At 48.0% G+C, this 16,826-nt stretch overlaps 1 protein-coding gene across 1 annotated transcript in view; it reads right to left on the bottom strand.

The window, feature by feature from the left end:
* Positions 1 to 14,306, bottom strand: part of LOC107124087 (GTP-binding protein Rit2-like) — a gene marked incomplete at its 3' end in the record, with an annotated part of 74,981 nt that extends 60,675 nt beyond the window's left edge. The window contains exons 1-2 of the mRNA XM_015427476.1: positions 14,229 to 14,306; positions 11,104 to 11,194 (exon numbers count right to left, since the gene is read on the bottom strand). Coding sequence (XP_015282962.1) covers positions 11,104 to 11,194; positions 14,229 to 14,306 — 169 coding nt within the window. The remainder of the gene's footprint in view (positions 1 to 11,103; positions 11,195 to 14,228) is intronic.
* Between the last annotated feature and the right edge of the window lie 2,520 nt (positions 14,307 to 16,826).

Genomic DNA, 16,826 nt, shown 5'->3' with positions numbered 1-16,826 from the left:
CTCTTCTCCTCCTCCTCCTCCTCCTCCCCCTCCTCCTCCTCTTTCTTCTTCTTGCCTCCCTTGTTTGAATTGACCTCTTGCTCTGCAATTTCCTTCTGGAGATGGAGTGACCTTATGGTTTTCAAGGTTCCACTTAAGGTGCTGAGAGAATCAACCCTGTTCTCATTTGGAACAGCCGGATCAGGAGAGGCAGAGATAAGGAAATGTGGGCTTGGAACACAAAGCACCAGATCTGCTGTAGCGTCCTCCCACAGTTTTATCACAAATTTCATATCTAAGTGTTCCCAAATGGTAATTCTTAGGATAACATATGCCCCATCTGTGCCCAATGACCAGGGTCATTCATTTTTTTTAGGTACCTTTCCCTAGTTGATCATCGGTTTGGATCCTATGTATGAAGACATCACACTAACAGCAGAGCTCCCCTCCCCCATCAAGTCACAGCTGACTTATGGTGACTTTGTAGGGTTTTCAAGGCAAGAGACATTCAGATGTAGTTTGTAGGGATGGGCATGAACCGGCTCATGAACTAAAGCTGATGACAAATTTCAGGCGGTTTGTGGTTCACGAAGTCAAGTTCATGGCAGTTCAACCAGCATGAACTTTCCACAAACTTTCAAGTTGTTCGCGGAGGTTTGTGCTGGTTCGTAAGCAGACACATTTCCAGACTGACTGTCTCTGCTCAATCTAAATGTTTACCCAACTTCAAAGCAACAATTTGGAGGGCATGTAGAGGAGCATTCGGGGGAGTTCCCCTGCAACTCTGATGCCTCTTGCTAGCACAGGACCCATTCTATACTCTTCTAAACCTCCCGAAGCGGCACCTGTCAAAATGATCGCCTGCCTTTTTTGACAGGTGCAGGTTCAGGAGATTCAGGAGTGTATACATAGGATCTATGCAAGCCAGAGACACCAAATTCACAGAGGATCTCCAGCTGACTCACCTCTACCTGGCCTCCAAGTTTGATGAAGATTGGGTCTGAGTTACAGCCTCCCAAAGAAAAAGAATGCAAAACAGAGCTAAAACTATACTATTAGCTAACACAACCTGACTAAACCAGTTCCTTAGCGTAATGGCTTATAGTTTTTCAAGATCTTAGGCCACGTTGGCCTGACAGGATCCTATCATACAAGTAACTCCTCCTCTTGCTCCTGGGAAAATGATCATACCTCTGCCATCAGGGTTTTATCGATCACACCCCCTTGAACAGATTTGTTGTTGTTGTTCAGTCGCACAGTTGAGTCTGACTTTTCACGATCCCATGGACCAGATCCCAACAGGCCCTCCTGGCTTCCACCGTCCTCTGAAGTTGGCTCAATTTCATGTTCGTTGCATCGATGACACTGTCTAACCATCTCATCCTTTGCCGTCCCCGTCTTCTTCGACCTTCAATCTTTCCCAGCATCAGGGTCTTCTCCAGTGAGTGATCCCTTCTCATTGGGTGGCCAAAGTATTTGAGCTTCAGCGTCAGTATCCGGCCTTCCAGGGAACAGTCAGGGTTGATTTCTTTTAGGATTGACTGATCTGATCTCCTTGCAGTCCAGGGGACTCTCAAGAGTCTTCTCCAGTACCATCTTGAACAGATAGGGGCTTCTTATTCACTCTGGCTGGTGCAAAGCCAATCTGTATTCCTTTTGCTGGAGAAACCCTATGGCTTTCTCCGGGGCTGTGTGATTGGCTGCCCTGCTCTCTCTCTCTCTCTCTTACTAGAGAGGCTGCCCAAGGGGACTCCCTGATCCGGGAGCTTAATTAAAACAGGGAATCATGGGGACCAGGATGTTCACCATGACAGAGTACAGAAGTGAGTGCCTATTCTATATGTGAAATATCTGAATGCCTGAGATGAATGAATGACTTGCTGTGCTTCTTAATTAAATCTGTGCAGTTTTCTTTTTTGGGGGAAACTCAGGATGACATTATTAGGTAAAGGTAAAGGTTCCCTTGCTCGAAAGCCAGTCGAGTCCGACTCTAGGGTTGGCAACCCCTCCAATTTGGGCCCGTTTGGCTTCCCTGGTCTTCCTTTACCCTGGGTAACATGCTGAGCAGGGAGAACTATGTGATCAAAGCACTACCAGGCTTTATAGTTCAAAAAGAAGGTTAAAATAAACTATGTACAAGGTTTAAAAGGTAAAGGTTCCCTTGCTCGAAAGCCAGTCGAGTCTAGGGTTACGGTGCTCATCTCTGTTTCAAAGCCAAAGAGCCAGCGCTGTCCGAAGATGTTTCCGTGGTCATGTGGCCAGCATAACTAAACTCCAAGGTGCACGGAACGCTGTTACCTTCCCACCAAAGTGGTACCTATTTATCTACTTGCAATTTCTTGCTTTCAAACTGCTAGGTTGGCAGGAGCTGGAACTAGAGACAGGAGCTCACTCCGTCATGCGGCAACCCGGGTCTCGAACTGCTGGACTACCGACCTTCCACGGCCTGCAGTTCAGCGTCTTAACCACTTGAGCCACCGCAGCTCCTTTATGTCAGTATTAGATCTGCTATTAAAGCTACTACTGAGAGCCAGTATGGTGCATTGACTGGAATGTCAAACTCTGACCATGGGTACCTCAGTTCAAACCCCGTGTAATATCCTGGTTGACCTTGGGCCAATCCCTCCTCTTCAGACCAGCCTAACCTACCTCACAGGGTTGTTCTGAGGATTATAATAGGGGACCGTATGTGTAGTTCTGGGCTACTTGGAAGTAAAACAGTATATACAATGCAATTACTAAATAATTTTAGTTTGATTAATTATGTGGCCCCTTCATTTTTGTCACTCTAGGAAGCCAAAATTTTCTTTCACTAGTTTGCAGACCAATCAATAGAGGCCTTCCCCCCCTAATGTCATCCTTTCTCCAAAGAGCTCAGAGTGGAACACACAACTCTTTCCTACCACTTTATCACCACATCAACTCAGTGAGGAAGGACATGTCCAAGGACGCTCCGTGAGTTCCATGACAGAACGAGGATTTGAACCTGCCTCATCCAGGTTTCAACCCAGCCATTCTAACCTTGGTGCTTGGGGGGGGGGGAGTGGGAGGGCTCCTACTGTCCTGGCCCCACTGCTGGACCTCCTGATGGCACTGGTATTTCTGGCCACTGTGTGATACAGAGTGTTGGACTGGATGGGCCATTGGCCTGATCCAACATTGGCTTCTCTTATGTTCTTATATGGAGCAGAAGTCCATCAGTGGCTATTAGCCACAAGGTATAGATAGGAACTCTCAGACTGGGGCGAGTGATGCTCTGTATTCTTGGTGTTTGGGGGTGGGGGTGGGGGGTGGGGCAACAGTGGGAGGGCTTCTAGTGTCCTGGCCCCACTGCTGGGCCTCCTGATGGCACCTGGTATTTTTGGCCACTGTGTGACACGGACTGGACGGGCCATTGGCCTGATCCAACATTGGCTTCTCTTAGGTTCTCTTATGTTCTTAACCACTATATCACATTGAAATATGCGTGCATATCCTGATTTTTCTTCTCCTGGTAGTCCCATGCTGTCCTGAGCATCTCATCAGATCTCAGAAGCTAAGCAGGGTCAGCCCTGGTTAGTACTGGGATGGAAGACACCCAAGGAAGTCCAGGGGTGCTACACAGAGGAAGGCAATAGCAAACCACCTCTGAACATCTCTTGCCTTGAAAATCCTACAGGATCAGCTGTAACAATGCAGCCCACCAAAAAAGTCCCATGCTTCCATGCTTCTAGAGATGGGGAAATATCCAGAAGTCTTGATAGCATAGGTAAAGGTAAAGGTTCCCTTGCTCGAAAGCCAGTCGAGTCCGACTCTAGGGTTGCGGTGCTCATCTCCGTTTCAAAGCCGAAGAGCCAGCACTGTCCGAAGACATTTCCATGGTCATGTGGCCGGCATGACTAAACACCAAGGCACACGGAACACTGTTCCCTTCCCACCGAAGTGGTACCTATCTATCTACTTGCAATTTCTCGCTTTCAAACTGCTAGGTTGGCAGGAGCTGGAACTAGAGACGGGAGCTCACTCCGTCATGCGGCACACTCGGGTCTCGAACTGCTGAACTATTGTCCTTCCACAGCCTGCAGTTCAGCCTCTTGCAGTTAACCACTTGAGCCACCGCAGCTCCATCTTGATATCATAGCACCGTTAATATTTTGCTTCGGTTACAGAATGCCTAAAGGTGTCTAGACGCCAACTGCTTCATGGTCGGCACACCTCCCGCTGTGTCATCGCCCCAAACCAGCCGTCTGCTTTTGCCATCTAATTTCCATGCGCGCGCATTCATTTTGAGACCTTTCGTGTCGAGCATCTTGGAGCTCCTCCAGTTTGCTTCCTCCTCCCATGTCTCTCCGACTATGGAAACACCCGACAAGACTGCCAGGTAATTTGCTCTGAGTGAACAATCATTTTTACCCCATTTGTTCCAGAAGAAGATGCCTTCCACCGACGCTTGGAAATTGTTTCCGTTACTCGGTGCAATTAAATCCAAGACGCATAGTGGAAATCATTACATTTTCTTGAAGGGAGGTCTTCAGAAATATCCTCCGTATATGGTTCGGGAAGCGACGCAAGACTTTTGTTCTTCCAGGCCCCCCCCCCCCCCTCCAACTGTGCTTCTGCCAAATAATGTAGCCTAGCTGGAGACATTTAATGGGAAATGTTGAGAAAATGCCCACTTCCTGGGTATAAGCAATTGCCTAGCTAATAATATTGTTTACTGTAACGATGATAATCATTTCTGGAGAGCAGGCACAAAAGATTCAGCCCTACTCATTACAATAATAGAAAACAGTCTTGGTTGTTGTTATAGTTCATCACATAAATACAAACATGAGACATAGGTCCTTTCTGCACTAGACCTTATATCCTAGTTCAACCCTGTCCCCAAACGTACATTCTACACTACAGGTGAGTTCACCCCTGTAATTATCTCAGGGTAATTTACATTCATAATACAGGTAAAATACAGCGTTCCGTGCGCCTTGGTGTTTAGTTATGCCAGCCACATGGCCACAGAAACGTCTTTGGACAGCGCTGGCTCTTCGGCTTTGAAACAGAGATGAGCACCGCAACCCTAGAGTCGGATTCGACTGGCTTTCGAGCAAGGGAACCTTTACCTTTACCTTAATTTACATTCTACACTATACTCGCGTTCACCCCTGTAATTATCTTGGGGTATTTTTTGTCTCCACAATGCATCGGTGTTTTAATATTTTAACTTTTAATTTAAGCTGCCCTGAGCCAGCCTCGGCAGGGAGGGCGGGATACAAATCAAATTAAATAAATAACTCAATTAATTAATAAATTAATAAACCAACATACATTGAGGCCACTCCAGCTTTGCCCCACACTTGTCCTGGGATAAACGGATGCTGTTAGCCTGGTTGAATTTTGAGATGTATTGTTTCCTCCTCATTTGTGTATTTTTATAAGTGGATACTTTTAATTTCTTCAATAAAAAAATAAAATAAAATGGAAAATAAATAAATAAGTGGATGCTGTTGTAGCCAGGGATAAATGCAAGGTATTGCGTTGTGAGCTGAATCCTGATAAAACCAGGTTTGAGATCCAAGTGCCACGTCTTAAGGTTTGTAGGAGGGCGGGGCCAGGGAAGGGGAAGAGCACTGGGGAGAGCGGGGAACACTGGGAGGCGGGAGAAAGGGATAACAGAGAGGAAGGAGGAGAGGCCGGGGATGACTCCTGGATGACTGGGTGAAGGAGAGAGAGAGAGACCCCATCCAGCAGGGACGGGTGGTTAGGGAAGGTGACGCAACCTCCCTCCCCCGTCCAGGCGTCTGAGGCCGCAATAACTCCTGACGGATCAGGGGGAGAGGCAGGGTGGCTGGGCTAGGTGGCAGAGGGAGCTTGAGTGACGAGGACAGCAACGGGTCTTCACCGAGCTCCTGTGACACAACCCTACTTTGAAGTACTGTCCAGGAGTTTAGGGCAAGACCGTGCATGTATGTAGATTAAGAGGCAAAGGCTTAAGAGTGAAGGCCAGCTCATAGGCCATTTCCATAGCATACACATAATAATATAATGATCTCAGCTGAATCTTGGGAGAAGAAGGAGAAGGAGGAGAAGAAGGAGAAGGAGGAGAAGAAGGAGAAGGAGAAGGAGAAGAAGAAGGAGGAGGAGGAGGAGGAGAAGGAGGAGAAGAAGGAGAAGGAGAAGGAGAAGAAGAAGGTGGAGGAGGAGGAGGAGGAGGAGGAGGAGGAGATGATTGGATTTATACCCCGCCCTTCACTACCCAAAGGAGTCTCAGAGCGGCTTACAATCTCCTTTCCCTTCCCCTCCCCACAACAGACACCCTGTGAGGTAGGTGAGGCTAAGAGAGCTCTTCTGAGAACTGCTCTCAAGAGAACAGCTCTAAGAGAGCTGGTGACTGACCCAAGGTCACTCCAGCAGCTGCATGTGGAGGAGTGGGGAATCAAACCCGATTCCCCCAGAATAGAGTCTGTGCTCCTAATCACTGCACCGAACTGGCAGGGCCCGTGGCTTAGTGGTAGGGCATCTACTTGGCATGTAGAAGGTCCCAGGTTAAACCCCCGGCATCTCCAGTTGAAAGGATTTGGTCGGAGGGGATGTGAAATGCCACCACCTGAAACCCTGGAGAACTGCCACCAGTCTGAAAGACAATCCTAATTTTGATGAACCGATGCCCAGGGAAATGCTGATCACCACTTTGGGGCCAGGAAGCAATTTTTCTCCAGGCCAATTTTGCCAGGGATCCTGGAGGTTTTGTTGTTGGTTTTTTTGTCATCTTCTGGGCATGGAACAGGGGACACTGTGTGTGTGGGGGAGGTATTTGAGAATTTCTTGCCTTGTGCAGGGGGTTGGACTGGAGGTCCCTTCCAACTCTCTGATTCATATGCGCCATTCTTTTCCCGCCCACTGGTCAAAAAATCCAATGCCTAGCCAAGAGCCAGGCTTTTTCCCACGGCTGGTTCACAACCCCATTTACCTCCAGCTGTTTTTCATGATCCAGAAAGGAAGAGAACAGGGCGATATGGAAATAGTTAAAGCCGGAAGAAAATCCCGTGCTACAAAGTGCTATTTCCAAACTTCTTCCTTGCCTTTCTTCCCCTCCCTTCCATTAAAGCTATCTCCTTTATAGCCAGATAAATGTTTGCTTTCAGCCATCTGTCAGCACAGAATGCTCCGCAATGTTAATCCCAAGTGATGGATGTGCCCTGTGGATATCCAGAAGGGTACCTCTGGGGTCATTACTCACTGTTCCCTTTTAGAGGTGATGTGGGGAATTTATAACAACCCCACCCCCGGCCTCGCTAGGATCAAGCCGAAGGGTCTGCTGACGGACAATGACATCCCCTTTCGACACAGCGCAATTGTAGAGGTGATTAAGAGGATCAGAATGGAGAGGAGTTCACTGGAGGCTGTGATTTGCTTAGGTTCAGAGTGGTGATTAAGAGGATCGGAAGGGAGAGGAGTTAGCTGGAGGTTGTGATTCGCTTAGGTTCAGAGTGGTGATTAAGAGGATCGGAAGGGAGAGGAGTTAGCTGGAGGTTGCGATTCGCTTAGGTTCGGATCCCGTTTTGCATGAGTGGAACAGCACTCGTGGAAGTGAACTCATCCCTAAACCCTTTCATGGTGATCTGCTGGGCCGCCAAAATCCCGCCTCTCTCCCCTATGGATGGACACTGGGAATGGCCAGTGGGTCAGAGTAGGAGAAGATAACCAACCACAACATCCAGGAGGCTTAATGTATACCGTCAGTATGCCTGGCCTTTCCTTTTGGAGTGTGCACATTTATAGTTCCTGACTAAGGAAAATGTAGACTCCTGTTTGTGTGTTTTGCCCTCTGTAGGGTTTATCTGTCTGCAAGATGCACAGGCCCGTAGCTACAGTGGGGCGTCTCGTAGCTAGGCCCCCTGACTTACTGGCAAGCGCCCCCCCCCCGACTTCCCATCCAGCTCAGGGCTCCTGAATGGCAGCAGGTGTGGGGAAGGAGTTGGGTATTCCTTTAATTCAATTAGCCAGTGCCCTCGAAGAAATTTAAATATCCCCCGACTTAAAAAATCATGGCTACGGGCCTGAAGATGCATGAAAAAGGTATACAAATTAATATTTTGATGACGATTTTACCAATCTCTTCTTCTTCTTTTGAAGACGGAAGATCTCCAGGCCTCACCTGGGGGCTGGCAACCCTAATTGAGATATGCTTACTTTTGGAAACATGCCCTGTGTCAGAACTGAAGAAAGACAGGGAAAATCCCCAGATATAAGTAAGGCAAATGACACCCCACAACCCATGCATATGCCACCATTCAGCTCTCTAGGTAGCTATGGCAACCCTGACAGATACACGGTGCCTTGTCTATCCAAGCCTGGCAGAGAAGACTCCAAGGCCAGCTCCCTTGGGACCCGGCACTGGGGCACAGCTTGAGAAATGGCTACGGCTTCTACACGCCTCCACCCTAAACAACCCATGTGCTCGACACAGGCATTCCCTCCCCCCAATATTATGGCAAGCAGTGAAGTGAATCAACCAGAAACGAAACTGAAGCTTGACAACTTCATCCTCACATAGGGTTGCCCAGGGGTCATCTCCTGCGGGAGCACACAGGAGCGGAGCTCCGGTAGTAAGGAGCCCAGGGGGCGGGCACATGCAGCAAGCCCCGCCCCCTGCTCCCAGCAGCCCTCAGTAGGGCCACGAGGAGCAAGAGGTAGCCAGGTAAGTTGCAGAGGGGCCCCCCGGCCCACCTTCAGGTACAAGCCTCCTTTGTGAGGACAGATCTGCACGTCCCCACCCCCCAATAGCTAGCAATCCAAAAACAGTGCAGTGGAGCCTGAGCTGTGTTGCCTTCTGACCCACTTCCGGTGATGTCAGGGGGTGTGGCATATGCAAATAAGTTATGCTAATAAGTTATGCTAATGAGCTCCTGCACCTCTTTTTCTATGAAATGGCCCCTGGGGTTGCCAGGTCTGGGTTGGGAATGACCTGGAGACTTTGGGGGTGGATCCAGGGGAGGGTGGGGTTTGGGGGAGGAGAGGGGCCTCAGCATGGTCCAATACCACGGAGTCCGACCTTCCAAGCTGCCATTTTCTCCAAGGGAGCTGATCTCTGTCAGCTGGAGATCAGTAGTAAAAGCGGGAGATCCCCAGGCCCCACCTGGAGGCTGGCAACCCTATCCTCACAAGGCAACGGGCCATAAGCAAACAAGTTTGATAGTCCCTATGGGACAGAATAGGAGCTGCGTTGGCTCAAGTGGTTAAGACGCTGAACTGCAGGCTGTGGAAGGTCGGTAGTTCAGCAGTTCGAGACCCGAGTGTGCCGCAGGACAGAGTGAGCTCCCGTCTCTAGTTCCAGCTCCTGCCAACCTAGCAGTTCGAAAGCAAGAAATTGCAAGTAGATAAATAGGTACCACTTCGGTGGGAAGGTCACAGCGTTCCGTGTGCCTTGGTGTGTAGTCATGCCGGCCACATGACCACGGAAACTTCTTTGGACAGTGCTAGCTCTTCGGCTTTGAAACGGAGATGAGCACCGCAACCCTAGAGTCGGACTCGACTGGCTTTCGAGCAAGGGAAACCTTTACCTTTTTGCTATGGGACAGAATAGGACAATCCAAAAATACAGAAAATCACCAAGTGGCCAGAAATGCAAGTTCTTTTGAGCCCCATGGGCAAGGTGAAGTTGAGAGTCCAGTGGCATCTTTAAGACCAGCAAAGTTTTTTTTTTTGAAGTGATGCACTTCCATGTGCATGCAAGCTTTTTTTTCATCTTTGTGCATGCACACGAAAGTCTTCAAGGTGCCAATGGACTCTAAGATTGTTCCAGGTGCCGATGGACTCTAAATTTGTTCTCAGCGTGGCTGACCGCCTGGAATTAACTTCATTGGCAAGGTGGTGGATGTCTAGGGTTGCTGGAGATGTCCCAGCTGGAGATATTCTGGAATTACAACTACTCTCCAGACAACAAAGATTGGTTCCCCTGGAGGAAATGGCTGTTTTCTGTAGTGGCTAGGAGCACAGACTCTAATCTGGGAGAACTGGGTTTGATTCCCCGCTCCTCCACATGCAGCTGCTGGTGTGACTTTGGGCCACTCACAAGTTCTCTCAGAGTCGTTCTCTCAAGGGCAGTTCTTGAGAGAGCTCTCTCAGCCCCAACTACCTCACAGGGTGTCTGTTGTGGGGAGGGGAAGGGAAAGGGGATTGTAAGCCGCTCTGAGACTCCAAGTGAAGGGCAGAGTATCAATCCAATCTCTTCTTCCCTTTTCTTGATGTGGATCCCTCTGTTATATCATTTGTGAAAATAAATTAATTATTATGCAATGACTGTGGAGGTGTGGGAGAAACTTGTCAGAACCCACAGCCAACAACGTAGTCCACACTTATCAGGAAAGGTAATACTTTATTGAAGAGCTATAGATGCATTAACATAGGCACTGTTAAGAATGGCGTCTGCCCATCGGGCATAATAGGATATAGGGTATTTTTATGCACCCCCCCACTGCCCTGGCCAATTAGCCACACTCCCGTGCACGGGAGAAGGAGCTCAGGCCGTTAGCGCTGAAGCTGGGACCCTACCTCTCTCCCACAGTTCCACTGAAGCTAGACATCACACCACCTGCACAACTTAGAGATAAGCATTACAGCAGCGAAGAAGCACAGAAAGAATGCAGCAGCAATTAGTAGTCAACAGATCTCCCCAACCCCCATGGCAGCATAGCTGAGAAAACTACGCATTCTGAAATGTAAGTCTATACTTGTATTTGAAGGTAATTTGGTTCTAGCAGGTTCCTGTACTAATACTATTAATTAAAGATGCTTTTTCCTTACAGCATTTTTTATATAGTCCACTTCCTTTCATGTCTCAAAAAGCAACCATATTGTGATTTTGCTTATATGCAAATATATTTAAATTTAATTGATCCATTCATTGGTCAAAGGACAGGTGATTACTCATTTCTCCCTGGGGTTATCTCTCCTGGAGGGGAAGTCTTCAAGCAGAGGTAAGGCCGCCATCTGTTGGGAAACTTTACCTTTATTTTATATATTAAGCAGAGGACTGAATTAGATGATGAAAAGCCCAGGGTTCTATCTATAACATTTAATTGATTGGCTATCCCATTTCTATCCAGATGCTGGCTGAATAATCCAAGAAGCAAAATAGATTCAACTTACCGATGGTGGGATCGTGGTAATCAGGGAACCGGTGGCTTATGAACTGCATCGTCATGGCTGGGAAGACATAATCACGAGTCATTAATGGCATCTGCGACACACATGTGGGTCTGCGACATACATACACAATCATGTAGCAGGCATTTGTGAACAATGGTGAATCATAGAATCATAGAGTTGGAAGGGGCCATACAGACCATCTAGCCCAACCCCCTGCCCAATGCAGGACCAGCCTCAAGCATCTCTGACAAATATTCGTCCAGCCTCTTCTCGAAAGCTGTCAGTGAAGGGGAGCCGATTCCACCTTTGAACCACTCTGCCTGTGAAAAAGTGTTTCCTAATATCCAGCCGATACCTTTCTGCATGTAATTTAAACCCGTGGCTTCGGGTCCTATCCTCTGCTGCCGACTGGAACAGCTCCTTGCCCTCCTCCAAGGGACATCCTTTCAAATATTTAAAGAGAGCGATCATGTCCCCCCTCAATCTCCTCTTCTCCAAACTAAACATTCCCAAGGCCCTTAGCCTTTCCTCGAAGGGCCCTTAGCCTTTCCTCGAAGGGCTCAGTCTCTAGACCCCGATGATCAGAACTCATACAGATTCAGTGTGGGGGTTAATCCGTCTCAAGACCTCCCAATTTACAATAATTTATTTCGCATTACTTTTGTGGTGCTGAAATCACTGACCCCAGTTGCCTGAGCCAGTGTGCCCTGGAATATTCATGAACATTCCAACAACTCAAGAACTCTGCTGTCAACCCATTTTCCATCTAACTCCTGCTTGGGGGGGGGGGGAGATTAGCTGCGTCTATGCTGCAAACGTCTTAAGGTGACTTGATAAATGTAGTCACTATTGTAGTCAAGAGGGGGTAGGGGGTAGACCCCAGAAGGAAGGGAAGCAACATTTTATCTCATGCTATAACAGAACAATGGAGCTGCGGTGGCTCAAGTGGTTAAGATGCTGAACTGCAGGCTGTGGAAGGTCAGTAGTTCAGCAGTTCGAGAGCCAAGTGTGCCGCATGATGGAGTGAGCTCCCGTCTCTAGTTCCAGCTCCTGCCAACCTAGCAGTTCGAAAGCAAAAAATTGCAAGTAGATAAATAGGTACCACTTTGGTGGGAAGGTAACAGCGTTCCGTGCACCTCGGTGTTTAGTCATGCCAGCCACACGACCACGGAAACATCTTCGGACAGCGCTGGCTCTTCGGCTTTGAAACAGAGATGAGCACCGCAACCCTAGAGTCGGACTCGACTGGCTTTCGAGCAAGGGAACCTTTACCTTTACCAATAACAGAACAATCCAAGCATCATATCAAAACCAGCCACACGATTTGCCTAGCTCAATGGGACCCCGTAGAAACTATCTCCTCCCTCTGAACTTTGACCCAACTAGCCCCACTCCACAACACTCAGACAAGATAAAATGAGAAAGGGGGGGGTAACGGAGAGAAGAATAGATAAAATGGCAAGAAGTCTGAAGATTTGAGAAATAACAAGCAGAGGAGATGGAGAACTGTGGTAGGTATAGCCATAATAGGAAAGGGGGGGGGGTTGAAGAAACCACTTATGGTCAGGAGGAGTTGTATGCCGTGTGTGTCCCAGGGGTTGAGCCAGCCTACGTCAGGAGAAAGCTTCTTGCGTTGGTGGAAACGGCCAACATTATCGGAATGAATCCATGAGATCTAGCTCAAGGAACTGAGGAAACAGGGGATGATACCAGTTTGGTGTAGTGGTTAAGTGCGTGGGCTCTAACCTGGGAGAAACGGGTTTGATTCCCCCACTCCTCCACTTGCAGCTGATGGATGACCTTGGGCAAACCACAGTTCTGTCCGAGCTGTTCTTGAAAGAGCAGTTCTCTCAGAGCTCTCTCAGCCTCAGCTACCTCACAGGCAATGTTCCCTCTAAGCTGTGGAGTCTTGTGAGCAAAAATTCTACTTTGTGAGCTCCTGGCATTAAAGCTGTGAGCGAGCGATTTGGCTAATGCATCAATTAGTTTGCTCTGGAGCCATCCCTTCCTGAGCTGAGCCAAAATGTGTGAGCTGGAGGCTAAAAAACTGTGAGCTAGCTCACTCTAACTCAGCTTAGAGGGAACACTGCTCACAGGGTGTCTGTTGTGGGGAGGGGAAGGGAAAGGAGTTTGTAAGCTGCTCTGAGTCTCCGAGTGAAGGGCAGGGTACAAATCCAATCTCTCCTTCTTCTTCCTCTTCCTCTTCTTCCTCCTCCTCCTCCCATGTAGCAAATTTTATCCCAACTTTCTTCCGAGAAGCTCCGATGCTCTCTCCGTGTCATCCACACAACAACCCAAATAGGTAGATTAGGCAGAGAGAGAGTGGCTGATCCAGGAGGCCCAGAGTCATACAGTAAACTTCATGGCTAAGTGGAGAATTGAACCTGGGTGTTCTAGAGTGGTACTCTCTAGCCACGATAGCATACTAGTCCACCAGTGGCATAGAACTGGGGAAAGCATAGACTTGAAGGGAGAAGCCGACACAGAGAAAGCAGGATGGGACCAAAGGACTGGTGGGACAGAGCCCAGCTGGAAGGAAGGGGATGAGTAAGCAAGAGATTGGAAGGTTGCCCCAGTAAGGGAGTATAGGGATACTAGGTGTTGAAGGACCCAGTGGAGGGGTTTGATATATGAAATCAGCGCATTGTGGTTTCTTTTCTCACAACCACACTGGAAGAAGGAGAGATTGGATGTATACCCCACCCTTCACTTGGAGTCTCAGAGCAGCTTACAAACTCCTTCCCCTCCCCACAACAGACACCCTGCGAGGTAGGCGGGGCTGAGAGAGCGCTGAGAGAACTGCTCTTTCAAGGACAGCTCTGGCAGAACTATGGCTTGCCCAAGGTCATCCACTCTGCAAGTGGGTCCAATCTCTTCTCTTCTCTTCTTAATTTATGTAGTAGCCAAATCGCTCACTCACGGCAAACCAAAGGAGTGGCAACGGCACGCCTAGGTTGCTTTGCCATTTCTTAGGGCTTCATCAGGCCGCTTTTCTTTAGCGATGGAGCTCAACCCAGCTCTGGCAAGACCAGGCCCGTAGCCAGGAATTTTTAAGTCAGGGGGCATTTTAATTCCTCGGGGGGCCCTGGGGCCCTGGCTAATTTGATTTAAAGTAATTTAATTACCGGCTTCTCGGCGCTCTCAGGTGTGGCGGCGGCACTCTCCACCTGGCCGTCAGCACTGCCTGCCTTGAGCTTTGACATCCTGTGCCTCATCCCTGGTACTCCCCTCCACCCACCCCAGCTGCTCGCCTGCCCACTCGCCTTTTCTCAGTGCAGGAAAGATGTTCTGGAGGTTGCTACCAGGATAGGGGGCAGTGGGGGGGAGTGGGGAGAGATAGCACCAAAAAGGGGGAAGGCAAGGAAAACCAGCGGCACAGGGCGAGTTTGTGGCAGCCACCCTATCTTGCCAGAGTCAGTGGGGGGCTGGGCTGAAAGGGAGTTGTGGGGGGGCTTGGCAGGAAGTTGGGGGGGGGCAGGCCCCGGAATGCCCCACCGTAGCGATGGGCCTGGGCAAGACTCAAAATGACATGAAGTCTACAAGTAGCTAGGAATTAGGCTCTCCAGATGACAGAGAGTGGTTCCCCTGGGGGAAAAAATGGCTGCTTGGAAGGGTGGACTCTGTGGCCTTGGACCATGCTGAGGCCCCTCCCCTCCCCAAGCCCCACCCTCTCCTGGACCCACCCCCAAAGTCTCCAGGTATTTTCCAACCCAGACCTGGCCGACCTTAGCAGGCTCTACGACATCCCATTCCCACTAAGATTCCTCCCTTCCCAAATCCCACCCTCCCCAATCACTGCCCCTAAATTTCCAGGAAACTTTCACGCCTGAGATCCAACATACTAACAGGGCAGGGACTGGAATTCCACGTCACTATGTCAGTTAACTAGGGTTTCCACCTGTCCCTTTTACAGAGGTTTAATGAGTGGAAACGGGCAGCTGAAATTAAACGACAGTCGCCGATAATTGCTTGTAAACTGATATTAAAGGGACAGCCCTACAAACAAACCAATGTCAATTTAGCAGGATTATTTCAGATATAGTGTCTATTCCGAGCTCTGGGCTGGAGTTCATTCCCCGAAATGTGCGACAAACTCATTGCAAGATAATCTCGCGCAGCGAGACCGGCAGGCCATGTCCAATTTGAAATTTAATTTCGTGCTAATGTTACTGATGGCGGCCTTCTTTTTTCTGGATCGTCTCGCAGTGAGCGGAGGGTTAACCAGACGATCACAAAGGCGACGGATCACCAAGATTAAACATTTATTACCATGTTAATAAATGATTGCACCTGCGGTCCAGGCAAACATAAATGTTAAGGCACGTCATTATGAATTTATAGCTGCTCCGCGAGGATCGTGGTTTAAGGAAGCTCATTTACAATATAGGCATTGTGGACTGAGAACACCTCTTCCTGGGTTTTCAGGACTGCTTTCCATTTTACTGGCTCTGAAACTCCTTTCCTTGCACTAGGCATCTTGGCCGAAATGAACTTTGGCCGGGAACACCTTCGCCTATTTTAGCCAACTTTTATCAAAATTAAAAAAAAAATGCAAAAGTAGTTGTTGTTTTTCTTGATAGTGAGGAAGACTGAGGTGAGCAGAGAGGTGCTTGAGGAAGTTTGAGTGTAGTGGTTAGTAGAGCAGATTTTAATCTGGGAGAACCGGGTTTGATTCCCCACTCCTCCACATGCAACTGCTGGTGTGACCTTGGGTCAGTCACAAGTTCTCTCAGAGCTGTTCTCTCAAGGGCACAGTAGAAGGTCTATCAGTTTGGGGAAACTATCTTCCAACCAACTGAAATCTTTTTTTTTCTCCAAAGGAAACCAATTTGTGCCTGCCGCCATTAAAGTTTTTAATACTAAAATTTTAGCCCAAGTTCTCTATGGTGTTCCTATATGGTTCAGTGCTTTTAACTGTGAAGTTGAATCAATTCAATCATCCTTTTTTAGACAAATTATGGGTTTCCCAAACTGTGTTTCTTACTATGCATTGTGCTCTGAATTAGGACTTAATTTGATTGAAACCAAGACATGGGTGTTAACGGTCCGTTACTGGCTTAAATTGTATTTTAACATGGATGATGGTTCACTTTTGTCCTTTTTGTTAAAGGAAATTCATAGTACCTCTTGGGACTTGAATATTCGATCCAAAATAACATCTTTGGGCCTCTCCTTGGAGGAGTTAGCTTTCTCCTCTGAAGTGTATATTTTTAATACAATCAAACAGAGGCTTTTAGATATTGAGTTTCAAAAACTGCAGCCCTTTCATCCCCCTGTCTGCTCTTCAGCTTCATTAAATCTTAAGAATGATGTGGGATGTATTCCCCAGTATTTGTATAATTTGGATAGACATAGCCATCGAAGAGCTTTTTCCCTTGCTCGAGTAAATGCCTTTCCATCAAAACTACTGTATGGTAGGTTTCATAATATTCCTAAGTATGAACGGAGATGTGACTGTGGTTCAAGCTCTCTTGATTCAATTGATCACATACTGCTAGACTGTTCGTTGCATGTATCTGCTAGGGAAAAATGGTTAAACTCTTGGTTGCATGGTAAATATCACCTTTCTAATGAAAGAAAATGTCAAATTCTATTGAATGATACAACAGCAGAGATTACAGTGGCAGTGGCTAATTTTTTAGTCGATGTGATAAGAGTGAAAAATTTGGGAAACTCCGTTTCATGATTTTATAATTATTTCAGTTTTTTAGTTGACTGTGTCA

This window comes from Gekko japonicus, unplaced genomic scaffold (genome assembly GCF_001447785.1).
Source record: "Gekko japonicus isolate JY-2015 unplaced genomic scaffold, Gekko_japonicus_V1.1 scaffold3452, whole genome shotgun sequence".
Taxonomy (NCBI): domain Eukaryota; kingdom Metazoa; phylum Chordata; class Lepidosauria; order Squamata; family Gekkonidae; genus Gekko; species Gekko japonicus.
This window is presented reverse-complemented; position numbering and strand designations above follow the sequence as displayed.